General features: G+C 39.8%; 1 protein-coding gene across 1 annotated transcript; it reads right to left on the bottom strand.

The window, feature by feature from the left end:
- Positions 1 to 22,515: 22,515 nt before the first annotated feature.
- LOC118853546 (olfactory receptor 5B2-like) lies at positions 22,516 to 23,472 on the bottom strand. Its single transcript, XM_036763677.1, has one exon. The coding sequence runs from the start codon at positions 23,470 to 23,472 to the stop codon at positions 22,516 to 22,518; it is 957 nt and encodes a 318-aa protein (XP_036619572.1).
- Between the last annotated feature and the right edge of the window lie 730 nt (positions 23,473 to 24,202).

The raw sequence follows: 24,202 nt of genomic DNA, 5'->3' as shown, positions 1-24,202 counted from the left end.
ATCAACAGACAGACCAAATACAATTTATAATTACCTACATCTGAGTTCAGCCGGGGAGCTCACAACAATGGCTGGCCCAGAGTCACGAGGCACTCCTGCTGTGGGTCAGAGCTCCAGAAAAGGAAAGCCAACCCCTGGTTTTATATCTTTTTTCAGGATCAAGGGTGAGTCACACATGCGACACACTCACATGACCTAAAATCATCACAAAGATGTAACTTAAACCCAAGTGGTTTAAAAGCCTCTGATGTCACAAACATGTCACTCAAATCCCTGTAAACTAGGCTTTCGCTTGAGGCAAGGAGGTCCTCAAGGACTCCTAATCCAATCAAGGAAATAAAAGCCAAACTCTTCAAGGGCACTTGGTTGAATTAAGTGCTAAGAGCCCATTTTGATTCCCAATACACTGCTTAAGTGTCCAAGGCTGGATTTGAACTCAGGGCTTCCTGACTCCAGTCCAAGTGCTTTACCCAGTCTACCAGAGCCGCTGTTTTAAAGTATGCAAGATACTTTAAATACATTGGATCATTTGAGCCACATAACAACTTTGTGATATACAAGAATGACAAGGAAACCTATTTGACCTGACATTGCATGGAGAGGCACAAGATCCAGGCACACAGAGGAGGTCCTCTGTACTCTGCATTTGAAGCAATATGTTCACTTGTGGGTTCCACATTTAGGAAGGACATTGATAGACTAGAGAATTTCCAGAGGAATTCAGCCAGCATGGAGAAGGACTTTGAAATCTTTCCATATTGGGACTGGTGGAATGAATTTGGAGTGTTTAACATAGAGAAGATAAAATATAGGTGTCAGGGCAAGGGATGGGATTAAAATTATCTTCAGGTATTTGCAAGACTGACATATGGAGAAAAGATTGGTTTTTAATTGTACCCAAAGGGAAGAACCAGGAACAAAGGGGAGAAGTTGAGAAGAAACAAACTTAGGTGTGATATAAGCCTTACATCAAACATTCCGAAAATGTTGCTATTCAGAAGTGGAAGGGGCTGCCTTAACATATGGTGGATTTTCCCCTTACTTGAAATCTTTAGGGAAGGACTAGTTGACCTCTTGCTTAACATATTACATATGCAAATAGACACACATAATCACACATACACATACACATACACAGACACACACACACATATACATAAATATATGTATATCTATCTATCTATATGGGGAGAAGGGAGAGAGAGAGAGAGAGAGAGAGAGAGAGAGAGAGAGAGAGAGAGAGAGAGAGAGAGAGGAGTTTATTGTTCATTTTATCAGAAGATTTGACTCCTAGCTCTTCTTATTGTCACTGTGACAATGGACAAGTCACTTTAACTCAGAACTTCACTTCAGTCATATGTCAAAAGAGGATCAAATTGATGCCACCTACATCAGAGCACTGTTCTGAGTACAGAAGTAGATAATTCTGTGAAGTGCTTTGCAAACCTTAAGGCTCTAGTCAAGTGTTATCTACTGTTGTTAAATTAGTCACTAATACTACTGTCAGTATCACTGTTCCCTTTCAAAAATGCCTTAAGATTTTTCACTCCTGGATACTCTGGAGCTCTGTTTGCTTGTCAAGAAGGAAAATATATTACACTAGATGACGTCTGAGATACTTTCCAGTTCTAAATTCATGATCGTATGATACTTTTAACCTGTATTAATTTAAAGATGTTCATTAGTCTTCATAGCCCTATAGTAAAAATAACTTTTTTTCTAATGTGGTTAATGTGGAATTCACAGGCAATTACAAAGTAAGTAATTAAAACTTTATCTCCTAGACTATTAGAGGAGCATAAAAAATCTATTTTTACAATGAATACAATCAATGATTTTCCTTTACCATAGTATAAATGATGTTAAATAGAATACAAAGAACCAATTTAGAGTCAAGATTTATAGTAATGTTGTTCTCATATATGGTACTTGAGTCAAATTTGTATGCAATCCTATTGAATCAAATATGTGTAGACATGGACAATCTTTCTCATTGATGTACTCAAGGTTGGATATTTTTAAACCTTCATGTCTTGAAAGAATCCTTCTTGGAAACCAGGTATGACCAGGTGATTTGTTTTCTGCTCAGAAATGTCTAGGTTTTGGTACATAGAACTATTTTGGAAAGAACACTTGATATGGAGTATAAAGACTAGGGTTCTAATCTTGCTTTGATATACACTAGTTTCTTCTGTGACTTCACAGAAATTAATTAAACCTTCAGCTCTTCTCTCTGCTCATTTGGAAAATTGGAATAATATTTCTTCAAGTATGGAGATCAAGTGTTTGCCAAAGATCTAGTGCTATAGACATGAGTTACCATGATTGGGATAAGTTATGAGGCTAGTGCATCAACCTGGATGAATGGGTGCTCTGAGAAACACAAAGATATAGAGAAAAGGGCATAGAGGTTTTGCTACACTACAAAATACCAGGAAGGTAATGTGTTGTAGTGGAGAGACCTTTGATCTTTGAGTCAAGAAAATTGACTTAAATTCCTCAGATCCTCATTAATTGTATATGTGTGGAGAAGTCACTTGTGTCACTCAGTCTCAGGAAAATTATCTGCAAAAGGGGGTAGGGGTAATAATGATGATATTTATCTCACACAGTCATTGGTACATTCATAGAGAAAATTGATATAAAGCACTTTGCAAGTGTTAAAGTGCTGTTATTTTTTTGGTTAAGTTTTTGCATTCCTGTCCAACACTTTGTCACCCAATTTGCACATAAATATGAGCTATTATCACTGTGGGCATGGACTATACTGATCTAAATATTGTTATAAAACCACTTCCTCAAGAATTTAATTCATTGTCCTAAACACGATATACCCTTAATCAACATTACTTAAGTGTTCATTAGTACTAGAGAGTTGCCCATCCTCAGTTTGCTAATTCAGCTACTGAAGGATCATGAACTTGAAAAGCTACAAGTAGTGGATAATAGCTAGTGTGCATGGAACCCTCGGGTGTTTGAACACAATTTCCATACATGCTTTCAGCTGAATCTGGAGACAACCCTATGAGATAAGTATCCCATACGTAGTACTTTCACAGTTTATGTATAAGGAAATGGAAGTCAAGTGACTTACCCATGGCAAGAGTGAGTTAATGCCAGAGATAGTGAAGGATTTACCCAGGTTTTCCTGCCTCCAGGTCCAGTGATGTTTCCTTTATACCATGTTGTTGTTGACATGAGCATTAAAACTCTTGGATTGGACATCCTACAACCTAGCTGGGTTGATTATGGAGAAAGGTGGCCAGGACTCCAAAGAGGAGAGGTAGCCAGGAACTTTATATTCAAAGGTTGACCTTGAAATCCCAAGCCTAGGAAACATGTGATGCTATTTGAGAAATTCTTCACTAGTCACTGGAGTAAAGGGTTAAAAGGTCCCTAGCGGTAGAGACTCTTGGTCATTATTGAGGCATGGATCACAGTAGAATTAGCAATGTCCACCCCAACCCTACATTCAGTTCAGCCTCTGCACACAGAAAAGGAACGAGATGAATAAATGCATGACTCAGAGAATTTGACCCACAAACTGGTACAACAGAACTGAGACCTAAAATGGAATGTTTCAACGTAGGGAGCAGAAGTCAAGGGGGAGGCAAAGACTTTATGCAGACCTAGAAGCCTTACTGCTCTTGGGAGATGTTGCTCCCTTGGAGATACTTAGCAGCTCTGCTGCCAACACATGAAAAAAAAAAAAAAACAAAAACAAGCCATTAAATTCTGCTCTCACAATTGGGGGCAAAAAAACCTATTTTCTCATGGGTATTCTGTCATTCTTAGCTTGTTGTTAACAAAATAATGTAAGAAAGTGGCATGGAGAAGACCATTGTCAAAAACTAGATTCTAGTATTGCTTCTACCACCTCCTAGATGTTACATTGGCCAAGTCTCTGAACATCTCCAAATTTCAGTTCATTGAACTTTTAAATGCATATAATAATATCAGACCTGAATATATTCAAAAGGTTTTCATGAAGACCAAATATGATACTGATAATGAAAGAGAGATGGGGTAGTGAAAAGATCTCCATGATGTGGGGTAGTGAAAAGATCATTGAAATTGGTGTGAAAAGATTGGTTATGGAATTGATGGCCATTTTGAAACTTTAGGTAAGTCACTTATCCTGGATGAACCTTGATTTTCTCATTTGTGACATACAAATAAGTGTATTTACATGCTCTACCTCTCAGCACCATTGTGAGGAGATGTCTTATTATCCTGAATATTTAAATATTCTTAATTCTTAATATCCTGAATATTTAAACATTCTTAATTCTTAATATATTGAATATTCTTTTTTTTCAAGGGAAAAGACAAAGTTTATTAAGGATTCACCATAATGGGTTGTCTTAAGAAAACCCACCCTTTGTGACGCCTGTTTTCACAAGTGGGCCAGATTCAATCTACTGAGCTAGATTGAATCTGAGCACCTTCATGGAGGCAAGATGGAGATTATATACACAAAGGTTGTAGAAGGGATTGAGGGGTGGTCTGGGGTGACTAGAGGAGAGGTTTGGGAGGGTCTTGAGGAGGAGTCTAAGGAGGATGAGATGAGGTCAGACTCCAGGAACCAAGAGAATGGGACTAAGGGTGGGAAGTAGCTGAAGGCATAGATATTGATGGTATCAAGGGTGGGAAGTAGCTGGACAACAAAGGGCAAGGCTAGGTAAAGATTTGGGCCTAATGATAATGTATTGCTTATGGCCTTAGGGGAAGGCCAGATCTAGTTGGAAGATTCAAGAAGAGTTCAAGGGGGCTCCCAGAGACTGTATTCCAGATTCAAGGGGGTTTCCAGGGACTATGCCCTCATCATTCCCCCCTCAAACAAATAGGACTCAAATTCTTTTGGGGTCAGGAATGAAGGTCTCAGCTTCTGAAACTGCTTCCTGCTGGCAAGGTGTGTAGAGCTGTCCCTGCCTTGGTGGGTCCAGATCAGGGGGTACATAGTCTGAGTAGTCATCTGGAAGTCGATGGCTTGGAGCCTGGAGGAGACAAACCTGGCAAGGAGGTTAAGCAAACAACCAAACAGACTGTATAGGAGTACAGAGAAAGGACAATTTCCCTGGAGGTTATTAAAGATGACTATTTCATACCTAACTCCCCTAATCACTTGTTCTATGTACTACACTGCTTCAGGAGTGTTCAGGAGTGTGTAGCACCTCCAAAATAGGTCGGAAGTATCTAAGAGCAAGGCTTAATATTTGGTGAGCCTGTGGTTAGCTATCCACTCAAGGATGCTCTAAACTTGATGAGCTTCTAAGGGCTGGTCTGCTAGAGGTTTAGAAGCTTCAATAATTAGAGTGGCTGTAGCAGCCATGGAGTGTAAATGTTTTGAAAAATAGGCAACTGGCTTGGGGTCAAGTCCTAAGGACTGGGTTAGGACTCCCAAAGCCTGTCCTCTCCTTTCATCAACATACAGAGTGAAAGGTTTTTCTAGAATAGGTAAAGCAAATTCTGGAGTGGTGGTCACTTTAGTTTTCAAAATCTTAAAAGCTTTTGCTTGGTAGGGGACCCACTCTAGAGGGAATGAGTCAGGGCCTTGAGTGGCAATTAATGGTTGCAGTCTCTCCCAAGCCTTGGGCATAATTGGATATTGAAGGCAATGGAGGGGAACTATGGCTGGGGTGGCAGAAGTAGCTTGCCCAGGAATTCCCTGATCCCAAACAATTGGCTCAACCCTCTCCCCCACCTCTGAGGAAACATGGGGAGATCTGGTAAACAGAGGGAAAAGGGAGTTATGAGGTTTAACTAGAGAAAATTGACGTCTCAATTTCACCATCAGGTCCCTTTCCAACAACAGATCCTTGATGTCCGTGACCCTATGGGTCGAGGGGCATGTAGGGCCAGAGCAAGTGGTTAAAACAAGAGAACATAGCCGTGGTAAAGTGGGTAACCTTACCTTCAGCCTCGATTTTGCCCATGGCTTTGAGAGAGAGGTAGAGAAAGTGGGTACACTGCCAAGCCCCAGGCTTCCCCTCCTTCTGAGTCTTGAGAAGACTGGAGAAGAGGGTACTGGGAGGAGGCTGTACCACTTTTCCAACCTTGGGGATAATCCTTCCTCCAGTGTCCCTCCTGTTTACATGCTAGGCATGGTCCTGGATGTGTGGATCCTGGAGGCTTCCTCCAGGGGGGCACCCTAAAGGGGCACTCCTTGGACCAGTGACCCTCCTTGTGGCATCAAAAGCAGGTTTTCCCACTGCCCAAGTTGCAGGGCTTTCTCCAAGGGCCCCCCTGGAAGGGCACTCCTTGGCTCTTTTTCTGGCCATGGCAGCAGCCAAGAATTGAGCATGTTCTCTGTCTCTAGCTCTTTCACTATGTTTTCTTTCCTCTGCTGCAAACAGGTCTCTCTTGTTGAAAACTCTCAAGGCCATATCCAGTAATTAGGCCTGAGGTGTTTGGGGTCCCATTGCCAATTTCTCCAGTTTCCTCCAAATATCTGGGGCAGACTGATTAATGAAATACATGTTAAGTATTGCCACCCCTTCAATAGAATCAGGATCCAAATTTGTATACTTCTTAATAACTTCTACTAGCTGGGCTTGGAAAAGAGCAGGGTTTTCCTTTTCTCCCTGAGTAATCTCCCTAATTTTTTTGAAAATTTATTTGCTTTTGAAATGCCATTCTTTGGCCTTCTAACAGGCAAATTATCATATGGGCTCTCTTTCCCCTATCTTCACTCTTTTGGTAATCCCATCCTGGTTCACTAGTGGGAACAACGGCTGTACCTGGGGATATTTCATGGGGTTATCACTAGCCATACAATCCCCAAATTTTTGGGCATGTTCCCAGATTCTCCTCTTCTCCTCAGTGGTACAACAGGTAGAGAAAAAGATATGCATATCACACCAAGAAAGTTCAAATTGTAGTGACAGATCCCTAAAACCCTCAGTAAACTTAGTGGGATCTTCTGAGTATCTCCTCAGTTTTTCTTTAATTTGGATGAGATCCGAAATGGAGAATGGAACATGCACTCTCCTTGTCCCGGTAGGGGAGGCAGGCACTTCCCTCAGGGGAAAGAGCCTTGAAGGTGCTGTGGGACCTGGAGCTTGGAGAGGGATATAGGAAGTCCTGCTTCTGGTGAGGGAGGGGCTGCGGGGTGCCGGCTGACCTAGATTAGACTGCAAGGCCAGGGCATCTGGCTGGCAAGGGAGAAGATCAGCTGGTACCTGAGGAGGGGTAGGGGGTCAGAGAGGTAGATACCAAAGAGACCTGAGTAGGAGTCATCTCAGAGAGAGGAGCCAGGGGAGGAGGTACTGCCGTGGGGGCAGGGCCAGAGGCTGGAACCTGGATGGGGGTTGCCTTGGAGGTAGGGCCCATGGTGGTAGATACTGTAGGGCCTAAAATAGGGGCAGGCCATGAGGACAGAACCTGAGTAGGGGTGCTTTCAGGGGAAGGGGCCACAGAGGGAGACACCTCAACCAGACCCTTAGCTGGGACCTGAGCAAGGGTCACCAAGGGGGGAGGGACCATGGGAAGAGATGCAGGGTAGGAGACTTGGATCATGAAGGAGGCAGGAAAAGAGAGGGGTTGCACTACAGGAAGCCAAGAGAAAGAGCGATGGCCACAGAAGGGGGAGCACAGGAAACAAGGGTGCTCTGGGGAGGTTGGGGAGCAGGAGGAGGGGCTGGGGCTGAAGCTCTGGGGGTCATAAGGAGGGGATTATCCAAAATGTCCTGTTGACCCCCATTGCCCCTTTGTGGGGGGCTCTAGCTATGTGTGTCTTACGATATTTTCTGAGAACGGGGTTCTGAGAGAGCTCCACAAAGGTCATTATGTAAGGAATTTCTGTCCATTTTCTTTCTAGCTGACAATATAATTCTAATTGTAAAAGAGTATTATACTGTAAAGTCCCCACTCTTCATGGCCTTCTAGCAGATATTGTGGCCAAGCAGTATTGCAAAGGATACCAGCTTTTTCTTTTTAAGTTATTTAGAGAACTTAGATTTTTTCCAATTTTGTAAAAGACAGCCCAAGGGTTAATTTTTGGGGATTGAGGAGAATTGACCCATTGTGGGCTCGGGGTGTGGGTGGGGGGCCTGGAAGTCCCTTCCTCTGCAAGGAGGATCTGGGAGTAAGCCTCACAAAGGAATAAAGCAAGACAGGAAAAAATAAACACTCTCCTCTCTACTCAGAGATCCCATTTTCCCTCCCCAACTTCTATCTGGTCCTGTCTCACACTGTTTTTTAACTCTGGTCCTTGAGGACATGTGCCTTTAAGGTTCTAGCTCAATTATACTTGAAAGGAATGCCATAGTAATCATATTTCAAAGTTTAAGTAGAGTCTTTGAAAAGATCCCTTTTGCTATTCTTGATACAAGATGCAAAGAAAAACAAAAAAGAACACAGTGTAGCAGATTCCAAATTTTTTGAATACTTCTATTCAAGAATGATTCAAGAATGCCTCATTGTCAACTTAGAAGGTGATCTATCCTAAGCCCTTGCCTCCTAGTATCTCCCCAGATGGCAAAATCAACTTTTATTTACTATTTATATAATTTATGTTCACTTACATATGTTTAGTTATTTTCACCCAATAAAATTTGGCTTCTCATGGTTACACACTATATTCTTTTTGTCTTAGTATACTCAGAACACACACTGCGTCTTAATTAAAGTAAGGGCCTAATGAATATTGTGGAATTCAACTGATTTGCCACTTACATGGACAAACAAGCATGGGCTTCCTTATCACATTCCCAGATGGGAAAAATCCAGTAGGGATAACTAACACAATGAGTAATCTAGTAAAGATTCAGAAATATCTCAGAAGTCCAGAATTTTCAGTTGAATCTAACAAGATGAAATTTAGAAAGGAAACGTACAAAACTGTATGCTTCTGTTATTTACTGTCCAATGTGTATCCTCCTAGAAACTGCACCTCGTGTTCTGCACTTAGATGTCCAGGTTCAGTATATGTGTGTATATTTGTGTGTCTGTGAGTGTGTGTCCATGTATATGTTCTTTTATAACAACTACAATGATAACTGTTGCCCAAAAACCTCTTAAGAAAAATTCATATTGGTGAAGCCAAGATGGCAGCTAGAAAGATCTCCCCCAGGACCCTCCAAACATCTATAAAGCTGGCTCTATACAAATTCTAGACCTGCAGAAGCCACAAAATAGCAGAAGGAAGCAGGGCTCCAGCCCAGAACAGCCCGGATGGTTGGTGGGTAAGGTCTATCACACCAGGCAGGGAGCTGAGCAGAGCAGAGCCCAGCATGGCCAACAACAGGACCAACCACACCTGGAGCAGGGGGAACAAGCCTTAGTGCCCTGAATCAGTGAGCTGTGGCAGTTACCAGACTTCTCAACCCACAACACCAAATACAACAGAGAAGTTTAGTGGGAAAAATTCCAGGGAAGGAGTGAAAAGAGTTTGTGGTCAGCCACTGCCCCAGGAGTGACAGAAGTGATGCAGCTCTGAGGCTGTTTGCAGAATTATAGCTGCAGTTGCTTCTGGCCCCAGGCCCACCTGGTGGGAGGAATTAAGTGGGGGTTCAGAGCAGGAGTGCAGAGCCTGCTTAAGATCTGACTCCAGTCCAGGTTGGCAGTTCTTGGGGGAGGAGTAGTGCTGATGTGGCAGAGCTTGCTGTGTAGAAATAGCTCTGAAAACAACAGTGCAGCCCCTCAAGCCTGGGACAAAGTACTCTCTACTCTAACATCAGTCATACCCCAACAAAAAGCTCAAGGGTCAAGTAGTTGACTGGGAACATGGCCAGGCAGCGAAAACAGACTCAGATTCAGACTCAGACTTTGGAATCTTTCTTTGGTGACAAAGAAGACCAAAACATACAGCCAGAAGAAGTCAACAGAGTCAAAGAGCCTACATCAAAAGCCTCCAAGAAAAACATGAACTAGTCGCAGGCCATGGAAGAGCTCAAAAGGGATTTGGAAAAGCCAGTTAGAGAAGTAGAGGAAAATTGAGAAGAGAAAAGAGAGGGATGCAAGAAAACAATGAAAAACAAGTTAATGACTTGCTAAAGGAGACCCAAAAAAATACTGAAGACAATAACACCTTAAAAAACAGACTAACTCAAATGGCAAAAGAATTCCAAAAAGCCAATGAGGAGAAGAATGCCTTAAAAGGCAGAATTAGCCAAATGGAAAAGGAGGTCCAAAAGACAACTGAAGAGAGTACTACATTAAAAATTAGACTGGAGGAAGTGGAGGGTAGTGACATTATGAGAAATCATGATATTACAAAACAGAACCAAAGGAATGAACAAATGGAAGAAAATGTGAAGTATTTCATTGGAAAAACTACTGACCTGGAAAATAGATCCAGGAGAGATAACTTAAAAATTATTGGACTATGTTCCAAGCTTGGGGGGATGCGCCAGCTCTGCCACACCAGCACTCCTTCCGCAAGAACCTCCAACCCGGACTGGACTTAGATCTTCAGCAGACTCTTCACTCCTGCTCTGATCTACCACTTAATTCCTCCCACCTGGTGGGCCTGGGGCCGGAAGCAACAGCAGCTGTAGTTCTGTAGCTGCCCCACCATCGATCCCCCCGGGGCAGTAGCTGAACCTGAACTCCTTCCACTCCCACAGCTTTTCCCACTAACCTTCCCTGTTGTCTTTGGTGTTTGTGCATTGAGAAGTCTGGTAACTACTGCAGATCACTGATTCAGGGCGCTAGGGCAATCTGTGCCCAGCTCCTGGTCTGATTGATCCGGGCTGGCCATGCTGGGCTCTGCTCCCCTCCGCTCCCTCCACTCCACTCCGCTCCCAGCTCTGTGCAGAATAGACCTCACCCAGAGACCATCCAGGATGTCCTGGGCTGGAGCACTGCTTCCCTCTGCTATTTTGTGGGTTCTGCAGTTCTAGAATTGGTTCAGAGACACTTTTTATAGGTTTTTGGAGGAACCTGGTGGGGAGTTCATGCTAGTCCCTGCTTTCCAGCCACCATCTTAGCTCTGCCAAGATGGTTCTTTTAACTCTACAACAGTCATACACCACTGAAAAACTCAAGGGTCAACTTAGTTGACTGGGAACATGGCCAGGCAGCAAAAATGCACCCAGATTCAGTCTCAGGCTCTGGAATCTTTCTTTGGTGACAAAGAAGACCAAAACATAAAGCCACAAGAAGTCAACAAAATCAAAGAACCTACAACAAAAGCCTCCCAGAAAAACATGAACTGGTCTGAGGCCATAGAAGAGCTCAAAAAGGATTTGGAAAAGCAAGTAAGAGAAGTAGAGGAAAAATTGGAAAGAGAAATGAGAATGATGCGAGAAAACCATGAAAAACAAGTCAATGACTTGCTAAAGGAGACCCAAAAATACTTAAAAATACACTGAAGAAAGCAACACATTAAAAAAATAGACTAACTCAAATGGCAAAAGAGCTCCAAAAAGCCAATGAGGAGAAGAATGCCTTGAAAGGCAGAATTAGGCAAATGGAAAAGGAGGTCCAAAATTCCACTGAAGAAAATGCTACCTTAAAAATTAGGTTGGAGCAAGTGGAAGCTCGTGACTTTATGAGGAATCAAGATATTATAAAACAGAACCCAAGGAATGAAAAAATGGGACACAATGTAAAATATCTCATTGGAAAAACCAATGACCTGGAAAATAGATCCAGGAGACAGAATTTAAAAATTATTGGACTACCTGAAAGCCATGATCAAAAAAAAGAGCCTAGATATCCTCTTTCAAAAAATTATCAGAGAGAACTGCCCTGATATTATAGAGCCACAGGGCAAAACAGAAATTGAAAGAATCCACAGATCGCCTCCTCAAATAAATCTCCAAAAGAAATCTCCTGGGAATATTTTGCCAAATTCCAGAGCTCCCAGATCAAGGAGAAAATACTGCAAGCAGCCAGAAAGAAACAATTTGAGTACTGTGGAAACATAATCAGAAAAACCCAAGATCTAGCATCTTCTACATTAAGAGATTGAAGAGCTTGGAATACAATATTCCAGAGGTCAATGGAGCTAGGATTAAAACCAAGAATCAAATACCCAGCAATACTGAGTATCATGCTCTAAGGCAAAATATGGATTTTCAATAAAATAGAGGACTTTCAAGCTTTCTCAGTGAAAAGACCAGAGCTGAATAGAAAATTTGACTTTGAAACACAAGAATCAAGAGAAGCATGAAAAAGTAATCAAGAAAAAGAAATTGCAAGGGACTTTCTAAAGTTGAACTGTTTTGTTTGCATTCCTACATGGAAAGACTATGTGTATGATTCATGAGACCTCAGTATTAAGGTTGCTGAAGGGATTATGCATAAATATATATATATATATGTATATGTATATATATGTATATGTGAGTGTATATGTATGTATATGTGTATGTGTGTATGTATGTGTGTATATATATATACATATATATATATATATATATACAGAATGAAAGAGAGAGAGAGGGAGAGAGAGAGAGAGCAGAGGGTGAGTTGAAGATGAAGGTAAGACATCTAAAAGAAATCAAATAAAATTAAAGGATGAGAGAGGAATATATTGAGAGAGGGAGATAGGGAGAGATAGAATGGGGTAAATTATCTCACAATAAAAGTGGCAAGATAAAGCAGTTCTGTAGGAAGAGAAGTCAGTTGAGGGGGAATGAGTGAATATTGCTCTCAGCAGATTTTACGTGAGGAGGGAATACCATATATACTCAATTGGGTATCTTACCACACAGGAAAAAAGGAGGAAGGAGATAAGAAAAGGGGGGGATGATAGAAGGGAGGGCAGATGGGGGTGGAGGTAATCAAAAACAAACACTTTGGAAAGGGACAGGGTCAAGTGAGAAAATTCAATAAAGGGGAATAGGTTAGGAAGGAGCAAAATATAGTGAGTCTTTCACAACAAAAGTATTGTGGAAGGGTTATACATAATGATACACATGTGGCCTTTGTTGAATTGCTTGACTTCTTAGGGAGGTTGGGTGGAAAGGGAAGAGGGGAGAGAATTTGGAACTCAAAGTTTTAGAAAAAGATGTTCAAAAACAAAAAAGAAAAAAAACGTTTTTGCATGCAACTAGAAAACAAGATACACAGGCAATGGGGCATAGAAATTTATCTTGGGCTACAAGAAAGGAAGGGAAAAGGGGATGGGAGGGGAGTGGGGTAACAGAAGGATGGGCTGACTGGGGAACTGGGTAACCAGGATATGCACCATCTTGGAGTGGGGCTGAGGATAGAAATGGGGAGAAAACTTGGAATTCAAACTCTTGTGAAAATCAATGCTGAAAACTAAATATATTAAATAAAAAAATGAAAAAAAAATTATTGGACTACCTGAAAACCATGACCAAAAGAAGAGCCTAGATATCATCCTTCAGGAAACTATCAAGGAGAACTGCCCCGATATTCTAGAGCCAGAGGGTAAAATAGAAATTGAAAGAATCCGCTGAACACCTCCTGAAAAAAGATACCAAAAGAAAACTCTTAGCAATATTCTTGCCAAATTCTGGAGCTCCCAGATTAAGGAGCAAATACTGCAAGCAGCCAGAAAGAAGCAATTTGAGTATTGTGGAAACACAATTAGGATAACACAAGATCTGGCAGCTTCTATCTAACTGATCGAAGAGCTTGGAATATGATATTCCAAGGGTCAATGGAGCTATGATTAAAAGCAAGAATCACCTACCCAGCAAAATTGAGTATAATGCTCCAAGGCAAAATATGGGCTTTCAATAAAATAGAGGACGTTCAAGCTTTCTCAATGGAAAGTCCAGAGTTGAATAGAAAATTTGACTTGCAAACACAAGAATCACAAGAAGCATTAAAAGATAAACAAGGGAGAGAAATCATAAGGTACTTACTAAAGTTGAACTGTTTTGTTTACATTCCTACATGGAAAGATGATGGGTATAAAATGATGTGTATAATTCATGAAACCTCAGTAATAGGGTAGCTGAAGGGAAAATATATATATATATCTGTGTGTGTGTGTGTGTGTGTCTGTGTCTGTGTGTGCATGTGTGCGTGTGTATATATGTGTATGTATACATATATCTATAGACATAGATATATGTATATAGATGTATATATCTATATCTATCTATCTATATCTATATATCCATATCTATATCTATATCTATATCTATATCTATATCTATATCTATATCTATATCTATATCTATCTATCTATCTCTCTCTCTCTCTCTCTCTATATATATATATATATATATATATATATATACATATAGACAGAGAGCACCAGGTAAGTTGAATAGGATATCTAATAAGATAAAATAAAATTAAGGGATGAGAGAGTGATATATTGAGAGAAGGAGAAAGGGAATGATACGATGGGGTAAATTATGTCACATAAAATTGGCAAGAAAAAGCAGTTTCGTTGGAAGGAAAGAGGGGGCAAATGAGGGGGAATGAGTGAATCTTGCTCTCATCGGATTTGACCTAAGGAGGGGATAAAATACACACTCAGTTTGGTATCTTACCTCACGGGAAAGAAGGACGAAGGAGATAAAAAAGGGGTGGTGATAGAAGGGAGGGCAAAGGGGGGGAGGTAATCAAAAGCAAACATTTTCAAAAAGGGCCAGGGTCAAGGGAGAAAACTGAATGAAGGGGGATAGGATAGGAAGGAGCAAAATATTGTTAGTCTTTCACAACATGAGTATTGTGGACGGGTTTTGCATGATGATACCCATATGGCCAATGTTGAATTGCTTGCTGGGGCATTGCTGTTGGGGAGGGAAGATGGGAGAGAATTCGGCACTCAAAGTTTTAAAAGCAGATGCACAAAAAGTTTTTGCACGTAACAAGGAAATAAGATATACAGGAAGTGGGGCATAGAAATTTATCTTGCCCTACAAGAAAGGAAGGGAAAAGGGGATGGGGCAGAGTGGGGTTACAGATGGGAGGGCTGACTGGGGAATGGGGAAATCAGAATATACACCATCTTGGAGTGGTGGGGAGGGTAGACATGGGTAGAAAATTTGTGATTCATACTTGTGAAAATCGATGCTGAAAACAAAAAATGTTAAATAAATAAATATTTAAAAATATATTATTTAATTATAATTATAAAACTCAAAATTTTATTCTACCTATAATTCTAAATAAAACTCTAAGTGCAAATTAATAAATCTTCAATTAATTAATCAAATATGTTTATGTGGCACATTATGGAAACATTAAAAAAGTAATTTAGGAAGAACTCAAATCCTTACTCTTATCTGTCAGGTTTCCTGATAAATTTCATTGCTCTATATGTTTTGTGGAAAAGAAATTCCCTTTTAGTACATTAAGTGACACATAGTAATATGTGCAACATTACATGCCATAAACATGCAGCTGTGTAATTAAAATTCAGTGCTAGACTTTTTAATTTGAAGAAAGATTACCCTATTTGACTGAACATCTGAAACAGTTTTAAACCTTGTCCTCTATCAAGTTTATGTCTACATTTTGATTAAGAACAAGAGAAAAATAAAAAATGCTTACTCACAAAAATATGAGGTGGAAAATGGTAGGAGAATTTTAAGAATTTCTTTTGTGAAGGGACATTTTTTTAAAAACTTTAGCCACCTAACCAGTCATGGAAAATAAGTAGTTGTGACATGAACTACTTACTTTTCTACTTGCTGAAAACCAGTAAATCAATAAATATTCATTAAATACCTACTTGGTGTCAGATACTGTTCTAAGTGCTGGGAATGTAAAAAGAGGCAAAAGACAGTGCCTTCCCTGAAGGAGAGAAATAATGAATAACAAATGAACTTGAAGTTCAATTGTATATATTGCCTTTTTAAAACATTATTTAAACATATTGACTAACCTTGTTAGAGAAAGAATTTCTTCAGATATTTATTCTCTTAAAGGCTTCTTTTTGGCACACAAAAATTTTTGGCTGTTCAAGAGTTTTAAATAGTATTTTTGCACATGCCCCCAAATTCCTATACACATGGTCCTTAGAGTTTCAAACTGCTACAGAAACAAGTCTAAAATGTTTCAAACACATGCATGCTTGGTTATCACAAAACAAAAATACATTTCTAATACAATTGGATAATTATTTATTGTTTATGCTACTAACCAAATATGGTTAGCTCCAACTGCTTGGACTATCATTCCAAACACTCGAAGAGTTTGTGAACCAAAAGGGCAACATTGCACTACACCTTTATACCTCTAATCTGTAGAACTCTTCTGGGTCCTAGTCCAGCCTTTCACAAAGTAGATGCTCAGTAAATATTTGTTGTACTTAAAAGAAAAAAAGTGAATGGAAGTCCCATTCTGACCCATATGCCCCATGTGTGGGGTAGTGATGTCTACAGAATGTAGATTCTTCAAAACCTTCACATTCTCCCCTAACAATAATGACAGGAATTTTCTTGTAGGTAAGACCTATAGTATTTACTGAAGGGAATTATGTAGCCATCTTGTGGTGATGGTAGTTGGTTGTTGTCATTTGTTCTTGAAAAGGACCACTATGTTGGAGTTAAGGTACAGCGTGTCCAACTGTGGCTGATCAGACCAATATCAGCTTAGAAGGCTCTATCTTATAATCCATACAAAACTTTTGGAGTGGAGATGTCTTTACACTTGAACGTATCAGTTTTCTTTTGAGCTACTGCAGTGCTGCTTCACTGACAGAGTACAGCACCTTCTTTGATGCAGCTGTGCCATGCCATTCTGTCCTTTGCCAGTGTCTCCCATGCCATACAATACACCTTGAAATTGTCCTTGTATTACTTCTTCTGATCTCGGTGTGTGCACTTGCCTTGTGCCGATTCTCCATAAAATAATCTCTTAGGCAAACAGATGTTTGGCAGTCAAACAACATGGCTAGCCCATTGGAGTTGCACTCTCCAGTAGAATTTGAATGCGTGGCAATTTAGCTCAAGAAAACACCTCAGTGTCTTGTACCTTATCTTGCCAGAACTTTCTTAAGAAAAATGATCTCAGAAACTTCCTAAGAAAATTTACACGGAACCTCTGTCATGGCACTGGTATGCTGTCCAGATTTGACAGGTATACACCAATAAGGTCAGGACAATATCTCTGTAGACCATCAATTTGGTAGGCAATATAATACCTCTTTTATCTCACAATTTCTTGTGAAACTTCCCAGCCACTAAGCTAGTTCTGGCAATGTGTACATTGACCCCATCATCTACATGGACATACCTGGAGAGTATACAGCCAAGGTAAGTAAAGTTATGCACGGTAATCAGTACTTCTCCATTTTCTGTAACCAATGTTTCTACATATGGATGATGTGGTGCTGGCTGGTGGAGAAGCTGTGTTTTCTTGGTCTTAATTAATTATTAGGCCAAAACAATCACAGCTGCAGAGATTTGTTCCATACTTGGTTGCATCTCACCTTCAGAAGCTGCAATGTGTACACAATCATCTGCAAACAAAAAATCATGCAGCAAACTTCCTCCACTTTAGTCTTGCTCTTGTAGCTTTTTCGAGCTAAATAATTTACCATCAGTATGGTAGCTAACCTCAATGACCTTTCTGTCCTTATGGAAGGTATAAAACGACATTGCTGAAAATGTCATGCTTAAAATCATCAGAGCACGCATACATAAATGAACCTCTGCTTCACTCTATTGGTGACTGGGAAAGCAAAAAAAAAAAACATCATCCACCATCTAGAACCTATTTGAAAATGCCATCATGAAACTGACACACAATACTGATGAATTTCTCTGGGCAAACAAATTTTGACAGAATTTTCCATAAGGTCTCATGGCTGACAGTATTAAAAGACCTTAGTCAGATCAATGAATGTTTTGTACAGACCCGAGATCTGCTCCTGGCCTTTCCCTTGGAATTGTACTTCAGCAAACACCATATTGACTATTATCTCATTTAATTCTGAGGACAAGCCTATGAGATAAATTCATAGGCATCATTATGCACATTTTCTGAAAGAGGAAGTTGGGGCACAGAGAGTTGAGTCTAGTAAGTTTTGGAGATAAAAATGTTAGTCAACCAGTATTTCTTAATAACTCACTGTATAACAGGCACTGTGCTAAATGTTGGGGGTACTAAAGAGGCAAAGCCAAGGTCCCTGCCCTCCAGAAGCTCACCTTCTAAAAGGGAGATAAGCAAATAACCATGTAATCAAAAGCTTAATAGAGTATTAATGAAAGGAAATTTCAGAGGTAATAATTTTTTCTTTTAATTTTTCATTTATGGAATAAAAAAAGCACTTCTATAACATGGTATAATAAAAAAGATAACTACACATGAAACTGCATATGCATTATGTATAACTTTCTAAGTCTTTTAAATATACAACAAAGTTATTGTGTAAATTTATTTTCTTTTTTTTCTTCTCTGTCCAGTAGAGATGTCTATCATTAGACACACACACACACACCACACACATACACACACAGATATATGTAAAAGTATTTTATACATCTATTTATCAATATTGCTATTACTATATACAATATTCTACTGGTTCTGCTCATTTCACTCTTCCTTATTTTGTGTAATTCTTTCCAGGCTTTCCTAAGATCCTCGAGCTCATCATTTCTTATGGCACAGTAGTATTACATCACAATCATATACCACGACTTGCTCAAGCAAGGTTTTTATTCAGATCTTTCTGATGCCAGGTCCATCACTTTTTCCACTTTGCTATGCTGCTCTCTATATGAGCCCCTTAGCCTTACATTACACTTCCCAGAACCTAGCTGGCAGGTGCACATAAGTGGATGTGACAGCACAGGGGAAAGTTGGCCAAGTACTTTACTTTCACTTGAGTATCCTGGGTATGAAATCCCAGCCTTATTATATACTTGATGCTTTTTAACAACCTCTTCCTTAGTCTTAGCTATTCCAAATGCCTTAAATCAGGAGAGGTTATCCCTGGCCATTGCTGCAGCAAGGATAGAGGAAGAATTAGGGAACTTCCTTCCTGTTTAGTCTAGGGATGAGCAATGTAAAGCACCTGAATGAATGAGTAACTCTAGGGATTGCTATCTCTGGTTGGTCCTATGTCAATGAGCCCTAGTGAGGAATTACTTGAAAGTCAAAAGCTGAAGTCCTAATTTAAGTAGGATCCTTATACAAACCTTGGAGAACAGTTGAATTTAAGATACAATTTTCCCTAAGAGACAACTGGCTGCTTGGCAGTCAACATATAGAAATCATACCATTACATTCTGCTCTGACCATGGAGACCAAACTCAATCCTCCAGGAGATCATTTTCTTTACTGAATTTCTTTGTGAACCTCCCTCATTGTTAAGAGGAATAGAAAAAGCCCTTGACATGGAAGCCAAGGCCTATTTTCTTTCATGACATATCCTCACTGTGAGTCTTCAGGAAAGACACAGAACTTTTCAAAGTTTTAGTCTATTCTTCTGCACAATAAAGATAAAAGTCCCAGCTCTGTATATCTTGTGCTGTAAAGATCAATGCATCCATGGCCATGAAACTTGTAGTGTGGTGTAGGGGAAGTATTATTCAATTTAAAATAGAAATTCAGATTTGGAATCTTTGTTCTGCCCCTTTTTAGTAGGTATCAAATGCACACTAATAAATTTGAATTCAAGGAAACCATCAATGACATGGATAAAGGTGTCAGACTTACCACATTTTCACATGACTCATATCTGAGAAAGCTAGTTAACATTAGAGTACTGTTTTATTTCATGCTTTACAATCCATGTTGATGATGGCATGTGAGGATTTAGACAGACAAAGCAGAAGGTACATGTTTGACAAGTCTCGATAGGATAACAGGTATCTGAAGTAGTGATATTATTGAACACCAGGCCAATACCAAAGGTCCAGAGGGATACCTTTTCTGTTTGTTTGTTTTGGGGGAGAGATTGGAGAAAATCAGGCTAAGTGACTTGTCCAGGTTCCCAGAGGTAGTAAGTGTTTGAGATGGTTGGATTTTAACTCAGGTCATCCCAAGTCCAGGGATGGTGCACTATCCAATGTTGATATGAGTGCCCATGCAGGAGAAATTCTTGAGAAGGATAGAGGGAGGGAATCCCAGAACCAGAGTCAGAGGGCTCTCAGAGGTCATTAAATCTAATATATTCCTGAAAAGCAATATTCTCAGTAAGATACACAGTAAATGAATAACCTACCTGAAGACCTACAGTGAAGCATTATTCAAGGTAGGCTGCCAATTATGAAGTGCTCCATTTGTTAGGAAACCTTTTTCTTGCTTCAAGCTAACATGTGCCTGTCAATATCCTAGCCATTACCCCAGTTCTGCCTTCTAGGGCCCAGCATTATGGCTTAATCTGTCTTCTGTGAGAACACCTTCAAGTACTTCACCCAGCCCCAGTGAAATTTTCATTCACAAAGATAAATGTACTCATTCCTTAATTATTCCTTATATGGAATCATCTCCAGTAAATATCACCTTTGTATGATGCAGCTATCAATATCCTTCCTAAAAGGTGACAATCAGGACTGAAGAAAATACTCAAGGGTACTTTAAAAGGAGGAAGCTAGTTTTTGTAGTGGATAAAACACTGGGCCTGGAGTCAAGAAGATCTGAGTTCCAAGCCAGACTTAGACATTTACTAGCCATGTAAGCCTAGACAATTCACTTAGCCTCTGTCTTAGCTTCTCTTCTGTACAATGGGAACACACTGAAGAAGGAAGTGGTGAATTACTTATGCACTTTGCCAAAAAACAAACACATAAACAAACAAAAACCCTTTCAAACAATGACAATGAGGTTGTGTAGAATCAGACAAAACTTAACAACTGAACAACAAAAACTCTGCAAATGGCTGAGGATAGAAGTATCATCACCTCCCTCATTTGGGAAAAAATGGTTTCTCAATCTGGATGCATATGACATTACTATTTTTGCTTCCAAATGTACAATTGACTGATATTATACTGATACCCTACTAATACTAAGGTACTTTTATAGATGAACCATAACTTCTTTATAGTGACTTAGTGCCAATTGATTTGAGCCCCCCTACCCTCTCAATTCAATTCACAAATAAAGACTGGGTAGTGTCAAAGGATGGGAAGAACCACCAAAAACCTATGATAGCTTTCAACTTGAAATCCATCTGTAACCCATTTCAAAGTCCCCCTCTCTCCACTTAGACCTTTTGGGCTCACACGGATGTTGCTTAATCCTGGATAGTGACCTACAAAAATGATGTTCTGCTCTCTCTCTCTGTCTCTCTCTCTCTCTCTCTCTCTCTCTCTCTCTCTCTCTCTCCCCAGCTACTTACCCCCGAAAAGAGTTTTTCCTGAAAAATCAACTTACATGCTGACACTATAACTTGTTCCTAAGTTTCTCCCAGTGTGGTCAAGTTGGGTTCCAGCTCTTATGAAATGATGCAAATTATTAAATCATGGCCAGCCTTTATTTCATCCCAAAGAAAAATCAAAAAAAATGTTAATATAAAACAAAACCTTATAGAAACCCATATTCAGACATGGAACAGATAAAGAACCTATAAGCTAGAACGCAATTAACATTGAAATTGGCCTCAGGATACAACACTGTCATTACAATGAAATATGCCCCTCCTACAGGATCAAAGGTCTTTCCAGGCCATTAGGATCATCCTGTGGTTTATATTCCTGCCTAAAGGCAGCCATACTGCAATGATGTCATGGAGTCTGTTCCAAGTGACTCACAAAGAAATTGTTACATTTTAAGTATGTGCACTCAGACTATAAATTTAATAAATTCTTCAAATTAGGAATTAATTTATTGTTTTGTTTATGATCTAGATTTCAGAAAATGACAAAGAATATAATAGGATAAATTTCAAAATGTGTCATGCATACATTTTTTTTTCTGGAGAATTTATTCTTAAGTGTTTACCAGCTCAGCTGTGCTTTAGGGGCTGTGGAATAATAAATGTCATTAACATAAAAGTTATATCTTCTGAACAACTCAGGCTTTTTTCTCAAAGTAATGAATTATGTAGCTGATCTTCTCTTTCTAGGAAAATTACTATAATTGCTATGTTGAACTTAGGTGAGTGTGTGTGTGTATGTGTGTGTGTGTGCATGTGTGTGTGCATCTAGGTGGTGTTGTCGATAGAGGACTGGGCTTGAAATCAAAAAGAGTCATCTTCGTGAGTTCTAATAGAGCCTCAGTCACTTACTAGCTATATGGCCCTGGTCAAGTCCCATAAGCCTGTTTCCCTCAATGATTTGGAGAAGGAAAAGGGAAACTTCTCCAGTGTCTTTGAGAAAAAATAAATAAATAAACCCAAGCCCAAAGAGGGTCACAAAAATCCAGACCCAACTGAACAACAAGAAGAAAGCAACACACATATATAGTTCATTCCACTTAGCAATCTAATGAGAGAGGGGATACTATTAAGGCTCCTTCATCATGAGGAAACTGAGATTGGGGATTGAATCAGGCTATACAATATGAAAGTGTCTAAGACAATATAAATTCAGGTCTCTTCTAACTCAAGATCTATGACACTTTCTACTATCAAATGTTGCATTTGAAAAATTTTGGATTACATTTCTGCATGCATAAGAAAAATAATCTGATTTGGAGGCTGAATCCTAGAATGAGGAAGGTATACATAGGATTTTCTCTCTAAGGAAAAATACGCTCCATTTGAAATTGTCTTCCCCTCACAGCTCTCCTAAAAGCATTCTTGACCTCTTGGTTCCTCAGACTATAGACCAGAGGGTTCAACATAGGGATGACCATGGTGTAGAACACTGACACCATTTTGTCTGTGTCCATTGAATGGCTTGAGCTGGGTTGCAAGTACATGAAGATGATCGTCCCATAGAATATAGACACTGCTGTGAGATGGGAAGCACAGGTGGAGAAGGCTTTTTGGCGGCCTTCAGCAGAATGTATCTTCACGATGGTGATGAAGATAAACAAATAAGAAGTGAAGATGACAAGAAATGGGAACAAAGCAGTGAATGACCCTAAGATAAAGAAGACTAACTCAATGATGTGAGTATCAGAACAAGAGAGAACAAGGAGAGGGGCAATATCACAGAAAAAGTGATGGACTACATTGGACCTACAAAAGGAAAGGCTAAACATGTTTCCTATGACTATGGAAGAGGCCAGAAAGCCACAGATGTAAGCACCAGTGGACAGATGTGCACATAGACGTGGTGTCATGGTAGTGGTATAATGTAGGGGCTTACACACAGCAGCATGGCGGTCATAGGCCATGGAGGCTAAGAGGAAACTTTCAGCAGTGACAAAAGTTGCAAAGAAGAAAAACTGTGCAGCACATCCATTATAGGAAATGACCTTGTCCCCTGTGAGGAGCCCAGCCATCACCTTAGGAGTAACAGCTGAGGAGTAGCCAAAATCCACCAGAGAGAGGTTACTGAGGAAAAAGTACATGGGAGTATGGAGGTGAGAATCCCAGGAGATCAGGGCTACCATCCCAAGATTTCCTACCAGGGTGATTAGGTAGATGAGGGTGAACATTATGAAGAAAGGAACCTGAAGCTCTGGAATGTCTGTTAATCCTATGAGGATGAACTCATTCACTTCAGATCTGTTCTCCATAGATGTCATTTGAGAATGTTGTCATTCACCTGCAACAAAAGAATAAGTATCAGAAAAATCCACTCTGCATGATGAATTAATCCAAGACATGAAACATGGTCAGAGATCTATCTTATGTGAGGCCTTGAAATAAGCAATTAAGACACCAAGAACATCCAGGTAGTTGTCATAGCAGTTATTCGAGGTCCCCAAATTTCATTCATCCATTTTTTTCATAAAGAGAGAGTCCCTCACATATTACTTCTCACTTTGTGCAATCTACTAAAAATTTAACCATCCTCAAAGTCTCATTTTGCACTTCATGAAAGGGAAGTGACTTATTCTCTGGGGAAAATCAATATGAAAAGAGATAGCTGTTGGTCAAGACTGTAAAAGTAGATCATTTCTTAGGAATATGCTTCACTCTGATAAAGAAGAGAGAAAGAAGAAGAAAGGAGAAGAAAGGAGAGGAGGGAGAGACTCAATAAAATGAAAATTAAAAATTGAGAGAAGGGAGGAGAGGATCAAAGAAGGTTGGCCAAGAATTCACTGGGATCCAGCATCGTCCTGGAATCATTGTAGCTTTAAGGGTTATGCAATAGACTGAAGTCACAAGTTCCTGAGCAGGAACAATTACCAATGGACACCTGTTCCATAATGAGTATCATCTATCAAAAAGACCACAAGTAGATTATTTCAATATAAATGTTTGATTTCTAATTTTTTTTCCTTCATACAGCCTGTAGTAGAAACAGCAGGC

Source organism: Trichosurus vulpecula, chromosome 6 (genome assembly GCF_011100635.1).
Source record: "Trichosurus vulpecula isolate mTriVul1 chromosome 6, mTriVul1.pri, whole genome shotgun sequence".
Lineage (NCBI taxonomy): Eukaryota > Metazoa > Chordata > Mammalia > Diprotodontia > Phalangeridae > Trichosurus > Trichosurus vulpecula.
Note: the sequence above shows the minus strand (reverse complement) of the source record. Positions and strands in the feature narration are given on the sequence as shown.